The sequence below is a fragment of the Aquila chrysaetos genome, assembly GCF_900496995.4.
Source record: "Aquila chrysaetos chrysaetos chromosome W unlocalized genomic scaffold, bAquChr1.4 W_unloc_2, whole genome shotgun sequence".
Taxonomy (NCBI): Eukaryota; Metazoa; Chordata; class Aves; order Accipitriformes; family Accipitridae; genus Aquila; species Aquila chrysaetos.
Genome location: NW_024470322.1, coordinates 1630900 through 1643207, shown reverse-complemented (window position 1 = coordinate 1643207; position 12308 = coordinate 1630900). Strand labels below are relative to the sequence as shown.

The window sequence follows — 12308 nt, the reverse complement described above, 5'->3', positions numbered from 1 at the left end:
CCTCAGGGAATTATGGGAAAAAGATCGATTATATGACAAATAAAATGACTCCCATAGCAACTCTACTAAAAAAAGTACAGAAATAAGTAAGCTATAAGTATACCACAATCTTTAAAGAAAACTCCCAAAATATTTTTATTCACACAAAAAAACCCCAAACAAACCCTATTTATCAAGTCTTCAGTCTTGTTTTATCATAGAATTTAAAAGCCTTATTCTAATTGGTATATTCCACCATTCTGTGAGTTTTTCCAAATGTCATAAAAATAAGCATCCATTAAATAAAAATCCTGCATGTATATCAGTTTCCATACTCGCTTCACATTTTATTCAGATACTGAATCAGACTTCCAAAAGCTTAAGATTATTATATAATTCTGCAGAATTTTGTAAAAGAGGGGGGAAAATTCTAAGATCAACCCTTAGCTGAACTCTTTTCTTGAAGTGCTAGTTTGTTTTCTTCAAGTACTCCTGTTGTCAGTGCTCACAGACTGTTTTTGCCCAGCAGTATTCGTTGGGGGAAGCTATACTGTCAGCAGTGTTGTCCTTGGTTTTAGAAGCATGAGAGAGTCTGAGAGACTTGTGGTGTCCAGCACTCCTTTTGGCTGCCTGGAAGCTAAAACTTTGTATATAAATCTGTGGGACATGTTGACTATTGCAGTAGGGTAAACTTAAGTTATGTTTTAACTCTTCTTTTAGATGAACAGGAATTTGATTTTGCTCCAGAGGTAGTCTTGGAATTACTGGTTTCTGTTTGGACAGCTTTAAAAAATGTCATTTGGGAGTTTTTTCAGCTAAATAATGATAATTACAAATGCGTTTTTTGCCTGGATGAGTGGCATACTAAAGGAGTACCTTTTATAACCAAGAGATCAGTGCAGGTTCCAAACCCAAGTTATGCAACACAGCACTGTGCTTAAATCAATGAGTTGTTCAAAATGCAATATGACATTAATGTAGTGTGGCATCTGAGTTAATTGAAATTGTAAATGAAGCGGTTGGACAGTGGAACGTATTTGGCCAATCACTTGAAAACAAATGGCCACTTTTAATAATTGTCTCTCTTAAGGCACATTTTTCATGACCTGTTCCACTTCCTTGTTTCTACAGAACCTGACAACACTTGGATTTTTTTAGTGGCAAGAGACAAACTGAGTCAGATTGCCCTTTTTATTTCCTGTCAAAAGCATAAGGCTATTTGGGTGCAGACGTGACACACCAGTGGTCATTACTGGTCGGAAGAAAACTGAAGACGAACACCTCACATACTTGCGCAAGGTGTCTTGACCAGGTTGTCTCAAACAAGCAACTATAGGCAAATTAATTCATATATTTCTTTAAATATTCCAGCACAATATTGTGTTTTTGTTCTTTAAAACTTACAAGTATATCTTCCAAGAACTGAGCCAGTGGTAGTGTTACGTTCTGCCAATATACGTTTCCCTCTATTCAAGAGAGTGTGAGTGTGTGTGTGTGTGTGTATTTGCATTGGCTTGAACTCTAAGTTCCAGTTAGCATTGTTTGACTCATCTAAATGAAGAAATCAAACCTGTTTACATAAACCCTTGTATGGCTACTTAAGAGCAATTTATTTGGATTAGCCATTATCAAACAATGTGTGCATAACACAAACCTATCTTGCTTAAACCAATGTTAGTTTACAGTTTTTGCAGTAAAAGTCCACTTCTAAGCTTACCACTCTGACTAAACTGGTACACCTTTCATGCTGAGAAATGCATATGCTGCACATGTTAAAACTCGAACAATCTGCAAACTATATTTCTGTCACATGAAACTTGCTTACAATTTCATACGCAGTGTTAAACTGCTTAAAGAAGAGACCATTAAGCAGAGTAAACATGAGCAAAACGTGAATTTACAAAACACTCGTAAGCACTGAGTATTGAGTCTGAGCAAATGGTTTGTAAATGTCTCTTCAGTTCTGTATTTTAAATATCGCTATAACTTTACTCCATTTGTTAACTAGAGATAAGGTGCTTTCATATCTTTTTGAATATGTACTTGAACAATCTGATTCCATAGCTCGTCTTGCTTTGAGCCAGAGGTTGAAGTTAGATGACCTCCTGAGGTCCCTTTCAACCTGAATTATTCTATGATTCTGTGCATTCTAGAAAATAATGTATTCCAAGTGATTGTGCTTAAGAACTACTTTCAGTTGTGTTGATAGGCATATACGCTGTTTCCTTAAGTTATCTTTTTAAAGTTTGGGATGTGTCGAATTATTCATTGGTACTAAGAAAAGCTGTAGGTAATGCATGTTAAATCAGCAAAAGTCAAGGTCTTTTCTGCAACACTGTTCAACAAGCTGCTTTGTTTCTTTTTACCAACTGAGAGGATGAATAGCTGAGGACGTTGGCACAAATTTGGCAGTAGACTGAGGAGCAACACAGTTGTACCTGCACAGACTCACATTCTTTAAGCAAGGCTGTGTCTTATGTACGAAGCACTGAATTGAGTTTGCCTAACAAATATTAATGAGGTAGCTACCTAGACCAGAAAAATGGAAAATAATGATTTAAAAAAATGAAACAAAAAATTCAATTTATATCCATTATGCTGACAGAGGAAGTTGCAAGAAAGCAAAAAGAAAAATAAACCTTTTCACATTTTATCATTAGGTTTTGTGCTTAATAATTAGGCATCAGGTATAATCTAAACTATGCACAGTCACTAAGATAAGCTACTGCTCCTTACTTTTACTGAAGTGGAGCTCTGTATAGTTCCCTAGATGCATAAAATATGAAATCTATTTAAAAGTAAAGAAGACTCGGCTCTCGTGAAGACCCCACCTGGAGTACTGTGTTCAGCTCTGGGGCCCCCAGCATAAGAAAGACATGGACCTGCTCAAGCGGGTCCAGAGGAAGGCCACGAAGATGATCAGGGGGCTGGAGCACCTCCCCTATGAAGACAGGCTGAGAGAGTTGGGGTTGTTTAGCCTAGAGAAGAAAAGGCTCCGGGGAGACCTTATAGTGGCCTTCCAGTACTTAAAGGGGGCCTACAGGAAAGATGGGGAGGGACTCTTTATCAGGGAGTGTAGTGATAGGACGAGGGGTAACAGTTTTAGACTGAAAGAGGGTAGATTTAGATTAGATATTGGGAAGAAGTTCTTTACTGTGAGGGTGGTGAGGCACTGGAACAGGTTGCCCAGAGAGGTTGTGGATGCCCCATCCCTGGCAGTGTTCAAGGCCAGGTTGGATGGAGCTTTGAGCAACCTGGTCTAGTGGAAGGTGTCCCTGCCCATGGCAGGGGGGGTTGGAACTAGATGATCTTTAAGGTCCCTTCCAACCCAAACCATTCTATCATAACCAAAACAACACATGACAATTTATTGCAGAAATCAAAAAGCATGTCAGATTTACATAATAATATATTAAGAATTGCAGAAATGATAAAAACAATTTAGTGTCTTTGGGACATTGGAAAAGTTTAGGTTTGCCCCAAGGAAGAAGTGTGTTTAGGTTTCTAGAGAAAGAATAACTGACAAGAGGCGAAATCGCTTGGGGGGGGGGGGGAGTAAATAAATCTAGATTCTTGTTAAAGGATAGAGAAAGGTTATAATTGTATTGTTATAGATGAAGGGGACCATTTCCTTCTCCTAATTCCCAGAAATTTTACCTTGTTCTTCCCCTTCTTCCTCCTTCCCAAGAACTGTGTGGATGGGAACATCTCAATCTCATGGTGGTGGCTTCTTCACCCACTTGTGGAATAGGTCTTGAGAATGGGTCAGATCGATTTCTTCCTGCTGTCCCAACCCCCTAAGTTTCTGGCAGGATCTTCTCTCCATGCTAATGCTTGGTTCATTTGTGATAATTTATCTTCTGACTGCAAACTGCTTGATATTACTCAATTGGCTTTGCAGAGCCAGAGTAGCATAAATCATAACTTCTTCCTTGTTCTGTCTGATAGTATAGCCTCCAGCTGCCAGACAGAGAAGGAAGTGTTTTCCAGGGAACCCTATGTATTCCACAACCTGAGCAGCTTAATGGCTATAGAATTTTGATATAAATCTCAATCTCATGTATTCAAGACTTGCTTAAAATGTAATACATGGCCCTGCCAGAACAAGAGAGTTAGCTCTCTCTTCAGGTATTCTCAGGATACTTCTAAACAGAACCCACCAACTCTGTCCTACTGTTAGGAAATCTAAGTCACTGAAAGACTGACATCACTTAATTTCTGGATTCAATTTTTCCCATCCTCCCACAATGCTACATATTGATTTACAAGAGCTTTTTTATTCTCCACTTAAAAAATTAAATAATGCTTGGGGAAAAAAAAAGGCAGAGGGAGGACACGGAACAGTGCAAACCAATTGGGAATTTTGTCAGGTTTTGTGCCTCCTCTTAGTTTCAAAGTACTACCACAATGTACAGACACTATGTATTAAAACATACTCACAGCTCAGATTCCATTTGCTCCTCTTGCTTACACTTTCTTTCTGTCAGCTCTCTCTCATGTTGGCCTTGTAACATGTTTCTTCTATGAGCTCCTTGAAAGTTTCTCCCTCCTTTTTTCTTCTGTTTTTATTTAGGGTTTTAGGGTGAGAAGAGAGAAGGAGTCTTTAGATTACTGAACGTCAAAAACATTAATAGTTAAACCTGCCTGCTCTAGATGTCTACACATTATTGCTCTAGTCCATGAAACACCCTGATGAGAGTTAGCATTCCTCTGTAACTAAATCCAAATCTTTTATATGCAGATGAGAAGCTGAGTTTTATTAGTGCTTTCTCTCAGATATGGAGAAGAATATCCCAAACACCAAGAAACCCAAAGCCATTCCCAAATGATCAGCTAGAGACAGCTTCCTATCTTTCAAAAATATATTTCACAGACCCCACAGATTCTCAACGCTCAGGACAAAAAATATATGCATTCAAGTAAGCATATTAAAACAAACAAACAAACAAACAAACTTTTGCTACAATAAATCACTTGCATTTAAATCCATCTTTTAAAAAAATAAAGTATTAGAAAATTTTTTTCTTTGTAAATATCTAAAAGTTATTGAAAGGATTATTTGACAGAAAGGAATTCTGCAACTTCTCATTTCCAAGACATGCATCTATGTTAGCCAGACACAAGGCTCCAACACTTAATAGACAAAATTGAAGACCTAGTATTAGCTTTAAGAAATATTTTCAGTGAACTACTGTTCTTTACAATAAGTAAGTCAATAAAGAGCAATATACCTTATCACCTTCATGTTCTCCTTCATCCTCTTCAGAATCAGATGCTGATGCAGAACCCACTTGGGAAGTATTTCTCCTTTTTGGTTCGGTCTCCCTCTTTGCTTCTCTTCTATCAAATTCCTTCCTCGATTTGTCTTCTTCCTTCTGACTCTCCTCATCTTTTTCCCCTTGTTTTTTGGGCTTTTCTTCCAGTCCTTTTTTCTTTGTCTTCTCCTCTTCATGAACACTAAAACACAGTAAATTATTTAAGCTTCATATTCATTATCTATACCCAGTTTAAAAGAGAACCTAACTCTCAATTCAAGAAGATGTACTTCTTAGTTTTTACTATCAAATACTCCACCTGCACAAAGTTGGATCACTCTTAGATCTTTCATTTCATAGGATCATAGGATAATTCAGGTTGGAAGGGGCCTCTGGAAGTCTCTTGTCCAACCCCTTGCTGGGGGTGGTTCAGACCAGGTTACTCAGGGCTTTCTCCAGTCTGGTCTTGAAAACCTCCAAGGATGGAGACTGGACAACCTCTCTGGGCAACCTGCCCCACTGCTTGACTGTCCTCAGGGTGAAAAAGTATTTCCCTATATCCAGTCTGATCCTTTCTCGTTTCAATTTATGCCCGTTGCCTCTCATCCTCCCACCATGCACCGTCGTGATGAGCCTGGCTCCTTCTTCTTGATGAACTCCTTGTAGGTATTGGAAGGCTGTTATTAGATCTCCCCCAAAGCCTTCTCTTTTCCAGGCTGAACAAGCCCAGTTCCCTCAGACCCTCCTCATAGGATGTGTTCCAGCCCTCTGACCAGCTTGGTGGCCCTCTGCTGAACTCGCTCCAGTTAGTCAGCATCTTTCTTGTATTGGGGGACCCAGAATTCTAGATGTGGTCTAACAAGTGCTGAATAGAGGGGGATAATCACTTCTCTAATCTACTGCTGTGGTGGGTTGACCTTGGCTGGCCACCAGATACCCACCAAGCCACTCTGTCACTCCCCCTCCTCAGCAGGACAGGGGGAGAAAATAAGATGAAAAACTGGTGAATCGAGATAAAGGCGGTTCAATGAAAGAAAGCAAAGGCCGCAGCCAGAAACAAAGAAGAAAAAAAAAAAAAAAAAGATTTATTCTCTACTTCCCATCAGCAGGCCATGTCCAGCCACTTCCTGGGAAGTAGGGCCTCAGTACGCATAGCGATTGCTTCGGAAGACAAACGCCTTAATAACGAATGCCCCTCCTCCTCCTCCTTTCTCTTAGCTTTTATTGCTGAGCATGACGTCATATGGTATGGAATATCCCTCTGGTCAATTTGGGTCAGCTGTCCTGGCTATGTCCCCTCCCAATCTCTTGCCTACCCTCCAGCCTTTGGGGGGGGAGGGGTGGTGGTGGTGAGACAGCCTTGATGCTGTGGGAGCACTGCTCAGCAGTAGCCAAAACATTGGTGTGCTATCATCAACACCGTTCTAGCTACAAATACAAAGCACAGCACTATGAGGGCTGCTATGGGGAAAGTTAACTCCATCCCAGCCAGACCCAATACAACTGCCTACACTCCTGTTCATACAGCCCAGGATACTGTTGGCCTCCCTTGCTGCCAGGGCACACTGTTGGCTCATGGTCAGCTTTCTGTCTACCAGGATCCCCAGGTCCTTTTCAGAAGAGCTGCTGCTCCACAGTCAGTCCCCAGCCTGTACCATTGCCAGGGGTTCTTCCTTCCCAGGGGCAGGACTTTGCATCTGTGCTGGTTGAATTTCATGAGGTTCCTGTCAGCTTGTTCCTCCAACCTGTCTAGTTATCTCTGGATGGCAGCTCTGCCCTCAAGTGTATTGACTGCCCCCCCCCCCCCCCCCCATTTGCTGTCATCTGCAAACTTGAAGAGATAGACCCCTCCAGTATTCCACTTGTTACCAGCGTCCAGGTAGAAAACAACCTATTAACCCCTGTCTTCTGAGCCCAATCATCCAACCACTTTTTTACCCATCTGGTTGTCCACCCATCCTGACTGCAACATTTAACTTATACTGAGTACTACAAGGAAAATGCTGGGCAGGAACTCAGTAAGTCATGACAGCTCATCAAATGCAACCACTTGGTTTACAATAAAGACAGGCATTTTGTATAAAAAGCCAACTCACATGTTGGTCTCCGAAGGACAAGGTGGTTTCACCAATTTGGGTCTCCCTCTTGGTTTTGGAACCTTTACTTCAGTAGCTAATTATACAAAAAGAACAGGTTAGTCTACAGCCACCACCCGTTCCTTATCTAAAAGGGTTGTTTCTCATGTCAACACATAGAAGCAACACTTGAGTCAAACTTAGTAGAGTAAATACTCTATTTAAAAAAATTCAAACGTCGGAACTGTGTATCAAAGTTTAATCGAGATCCCTCTGAAAAATTAAAATCTCAACCAACACTTTGGTACTTTAAGATAGCAGTCTAAGAGGTTTAAACCATCTATTCCTGTGCCTTTTCCACCCAGTGCACTCAGAATGGTCCTGCCTCATGTTACGCAGCTAATAAAAAAAAAGAAGCCTGAAACAAGAGAATAATAAGTGGAATAATAAGACAATAATAAGTGGGGGGGAAAGACTTAAGTAATTTAGTGTGCAAATCTAAACTCAGCCTATTTATTAGTAGTAGTCTTAAGAGCTTCATGGAGCTTCCATCCCTTTCCCTGAGAGTAAATCAGTGTCAAGAAACTCTACCACCACACTGAGGTATACAGCACAGTTCTACATTTTCTCAATTTCACCATGTTTCAGTGTTAAAGCGAGCTAAATAGTTTATCCGCCTTGTCGACGTTTATACCCTTCAAATTCTGTAAAATGAAAATACTTAGTATGCTGCCATTATGGATTGAAATTTACGGAACATGCTTATCTGCTATCCCCAGTGAACAGTCTGTTAGGAATAAAACTAACAGCCCAGTGTTTGAAGTGCTGCTGATGTTAGTGTGGAGCACTGCTAAGCAAGAGATGCAAGCATCATATTAATGCAAGAGAATGCTGCACAGTACATCATCTAGTAACACATTTCCCATAGGGTGCCAAAGCATCTCTTGTAAAGGTCCTTCCCTGCTCTTACAGACAATAGCTTGTATAAACACAATTCATTTGAAAGATCAATATAATCCCACACACATTAAAATATTTAAAATGTTCATTTAATAAATATAATGAAAGTGGGTGAAGTACTAAGGTAATACTTCATTTCCTCACATCTAGTCTTAAATAGTTTGCCTTGAGAGCTAACTATGGTTGCGTTTTCTAAAAGTTATTTTCATAATGCCACCAGATACAGGTGAGTATAAAGTATTAAATTATCTGTTTCCCAGACTAAATGCTCATATAGCATATATTTAAGTGCTCCAATAACTTTCCCCATGTTAGCAGTAAACAAATTTAAAACGTTTCCTTCAAGAATACTTGCAAACTTGCCATAAGAATTACAATTAAGTCATTGCTACTTTCACAAACAAGTACTGCAGAACTATTAGCAAAATCTTTAAAATTACATGCTGCTTCTAATAGCTATATTTTCTTCTCAGTTGTTTATTGGTCTACAGAGATTTCCTTTAAACGTCTTTTCAGCAAAATCTCTCCAGCTCTTCACTTGTTTTTACTGTCCTCTGAGCTCTACCTATAGACAGTCTCCTTCCCCCCATTTTTTTTAAACTTGTTTTATGGATATTCTAACACAACTTAAGTACCAATGTTATACACCTTTGAATAATATAAACCTTTGTGAAGCCACAGTGAAACAGAGGTCTTATTGCATAGTCTGTAAGTTAGCAGAATCCTATGGAGGCTTTCCTAAAGGTGATACTTGCAAGGGGATACAATGATCCTTATTTCAGAGGACCCAGCATAACCATAAACATTTTAAGGCCCTTTATGTGCTAAATTGCTAAATACCTCAGGTTGCCATGTAGGATAGTTTAGATGTGTATATATGTATATATATATTTTTATATATACATATAAAAATAAAAATTGGAAGTTTACATATTAGGAAATATTCTGTAATACTCTGGAGATCTGGGGGCAATAAATCCTCCAACCATCTCTATTAAGTTATTTTGTATGGGGAAAAATAAACAAAATTCCTTTTTGTTTAAAGTTACCTGCTGGTCTTCCCCTTTTAGGGCTTATTTTTGGAGTCACAGCCACTGCAGCTGCTACCACTGCAGCTTCCACAGCTTCAGCTTGTTTTTCAGCCTAATTTAAAGAAAGCAATTCACAAATTAAAACCATAGACCCTCTCCCCGTAAAGCAGCTATTTCTTACTTGCTTCCTAAAATATTGCATAAAATATATTTCTAAACCGCTAAAAAATAAACAAACTAGTTTAGTAGAGTAAGGATGCATAAAAAACCCAATAGGTTCTGGATAAAAATTCATAAATATTTGGGACAAAGCACTCTGTTTATAAGGGGGAAAGTAAACCTTAAATGATTGTTGCAATGGTCACTACAAACAACCTGGAGCAATATGCTGCAATCATTCAGGTTTTATAACTCAGTGGAAGAAACCCCACTGCTAAAATCCAGAAGAAGGATGTGAAAAGTTTTCTAGCAAACCAATACATTAGTGCTGGTTGGAGTGAAAGGAAGCTACAAGCTTGAATGTGCACGCTGCTGATGGCATGGTCCTGCAGTCAACACAAACTTCCTTTTCTTTTTCCAGCACAAAAAGAATATTGAATTCCATCTTCTACACCTCCAAGGGCATTGAGTTTGGTACTGGTACCAGTGTCAGAACTACAGTAAAAAACTGTTTGGCTTATTATTCAGGAACGCCTGAATGGAATACAAATCAGATCCTGAATAACTGCAGTTCACAGCTTGGCATGTTGACTTGAGCTCAATTGGTGGGGGGGGGGGGGGTGTGGGGGGATGACAGTCCTCTCAAGGAGAGAAGCTGGCATCACTAACTGCTTCAGTCTTCCAAACTTCATCTACTGCTGAATGTGCATCGACACACTGAGGTTCTAGTCTTATTCCAGGTCAATGAATTTTAAAATAAGACTTATGTCTGAAATTCTTTATATGCCTATTAATGTTGCTTTATTATTTTTCTAGAGCATCAGGTGAAGGGAGAGAGCTTGAAAATCCAAAGGAATCTCTTTGAAAAGAAATGATGCCACTGGAGTCTTTTTTTTTTTTTAATACAAAATAGAAGTTATTAAGTTTTGCATTTGAAATCTACAGACCAAAAGTTTTAAAAATTTTATAAGCATATGAGTTTGTGTGGCGCGGTTTTTTTTGGTAGCGGGGGAGGGGGCCGCAGGGGCAGCTCCTGTGAGAAGCTGCTAGAAGCTCCCCTGGCTCCAAGTCGGACCCGCCTCTAGCCCAGGCTGACCCAATCAGTGACGGTGGTAGCGCCTCTGGGATAACATATTTAAGAAGGGGAACCCCCAGTGAGTAGGGGGATTGGAGTGTGAGAGGAGTACCTCTGCAGATACCGAGGTCAGTGAAGAAGGAGGGGGAGGAGGGGCGCCTGAGGAGGTTGATGCCCCTGCAGCCCATGGAGGTGAACGGTGGAGCAGATGCCCACTTGCAGGCAGTGGAGAAGCTCACGCTGGAGCAGTCAGATGCCCCGAAGATGGCTGTGACTTCATGGGAAAGCTCGTGCTGAAGCAGTTTGTGACTGAAGATTGGCCCGCGGAAAGGACCCCCGCCAGGGAAGTTTGGGAAGAACTGCAGCCCGCGGAAAGGACTCGCGTTGGAGAAGTTCGTGAAGGACTGTCTCCCGTGGGAGGGACCCCACGGTGGAGCAGGGGACGAGTGAGGAGTCCTTCCCCCTGAGGAGGAAGGAGAGGCAGAGACAATGTGTGGCGAGCTGACCCCAACCCCCATCCCCTGTTCCCCTGCGCCGCCGGGGGGAGGAGGTAGAGAGAACCGGGAGTGGAGTTGAGGCGGGAAGGAGGGAGGGGTGGGGGGAAGGTGTTCTAAGGTTTGGTTTTACTTCCTAATATCTTTGTTCTGATTTGATTTGTAGCAAATTAAATTGATTTTGTTTCTTCCCCAAGTTGAGCCTGTCTTTTGCCCGTGACCATAAGTGGGGAGTGATCCCTCCCAGTCCTTATCTCGACCCACGAGCCTGCCTTTATATTTTCTCCTCATCCCACCGTGGCCAGGGGCGGGAGGAGTGAGCGAGCGGCTGCGTAGTGCTTTGTTACCGGCTGGGTTTAAACCACGACAGACAGCTGACCTGAACTGACCAAAAAGTTATTCCATACCATATAATGACATGTTCAGCAATAAAAGGTGGCGGGGAAGGGGAGGTATTCTTTCCAAAGTAGCTGTTGCTTGGGAACTGGCTGGGCATTGGTCTGCTGGTGGTGAGTGATTGCTCTTGCATCACTTTTTTTTTTTTTTTTTTTTTTTTACTTTCTCCCACTGCCCCTTATTAAACTATCTTTATCTCAACCCACAAGTTTTCTCACTTGGGCCCTTCCAATTGTCTCCCCCATCTCTTGGGGAGCAGGGGGGGAAGTGAGCGAGCAACTGGGTAGGGGCTTACCTGCCAGCCAGGGTCAACCCTCCACAGTCCTTTTTGGCACCCGACATGGGGCTTGAGGTGTTTGAAATAACAACAGATTTGATTGTAGCATGCTAGATGGAATTTACAGTTGTTATATCTGTTTAGCTGTTGCTTGAGAAGTTGTTACTTGCTGTTGTTGGTTGCAATGTTGACTTAATTGTTCTCGATGCTGGTTTATTTGTTCGCTTACCCGCTCCATGGCATACTTCCTTTCTTGCTGTACATCAAATCTGAGGGCTTGTTAAAGACTGGTTTTGGCTTCTGCAGTTTGCTGTGCTGTTTATCACTTTGTTGTGTTTTTCCTGGCAGAGTTATGATAAAAGCACTGGCCTTGAGCCTAATCAGGTATTTGGGCCCTGCATTGCTGCTGTCCCAGTACTTTGGGAACCATCTGGTGGAGAGAATTAATAATTACACGTTTTTCCTCTTTGAGAGCCAATTTGTGGAGGAAACAAAAGATGGCACCTTCCCCTTCTCCTGTGGGGTAGATGTTTTCTGCCTTGTTACAATGGCTCTTTAGTTTCTTGAACATCTTTGGGTATGTTACGGAGGCTCACTCAATCAAATC

The 12308-nt window shown here is 41.1% G+C and overlaps 1 protein-coding gene across 2 annotated transcripts in view; it reads left to right on the top strand.

The window, feature by feature from the left end:
• LOC121232951 (lens epithelium-derived growth factor-like) overlaps positions 1-10396 on the top strand; it is a 106205-nt gene extending 95809 nt beyond the window's left edge. For both annotated transcript variants that reach the window (XM_041121507.1, XM_041121505.1), the window contains exon 17: positions 10276-10396. In XM_041121507.1, the coding sequence (XP_040977441.1) occupies positions 10276-10324 (49 nt within the window). In that variant the 3' untranslated portion in view covers positions 10325-10396. The remainder of the gene's footprint in view (positions 1-10275) is intronic.
• The last annotated feature ends 1912 nt before the right edge of the window (positions 10397-12308 follow it).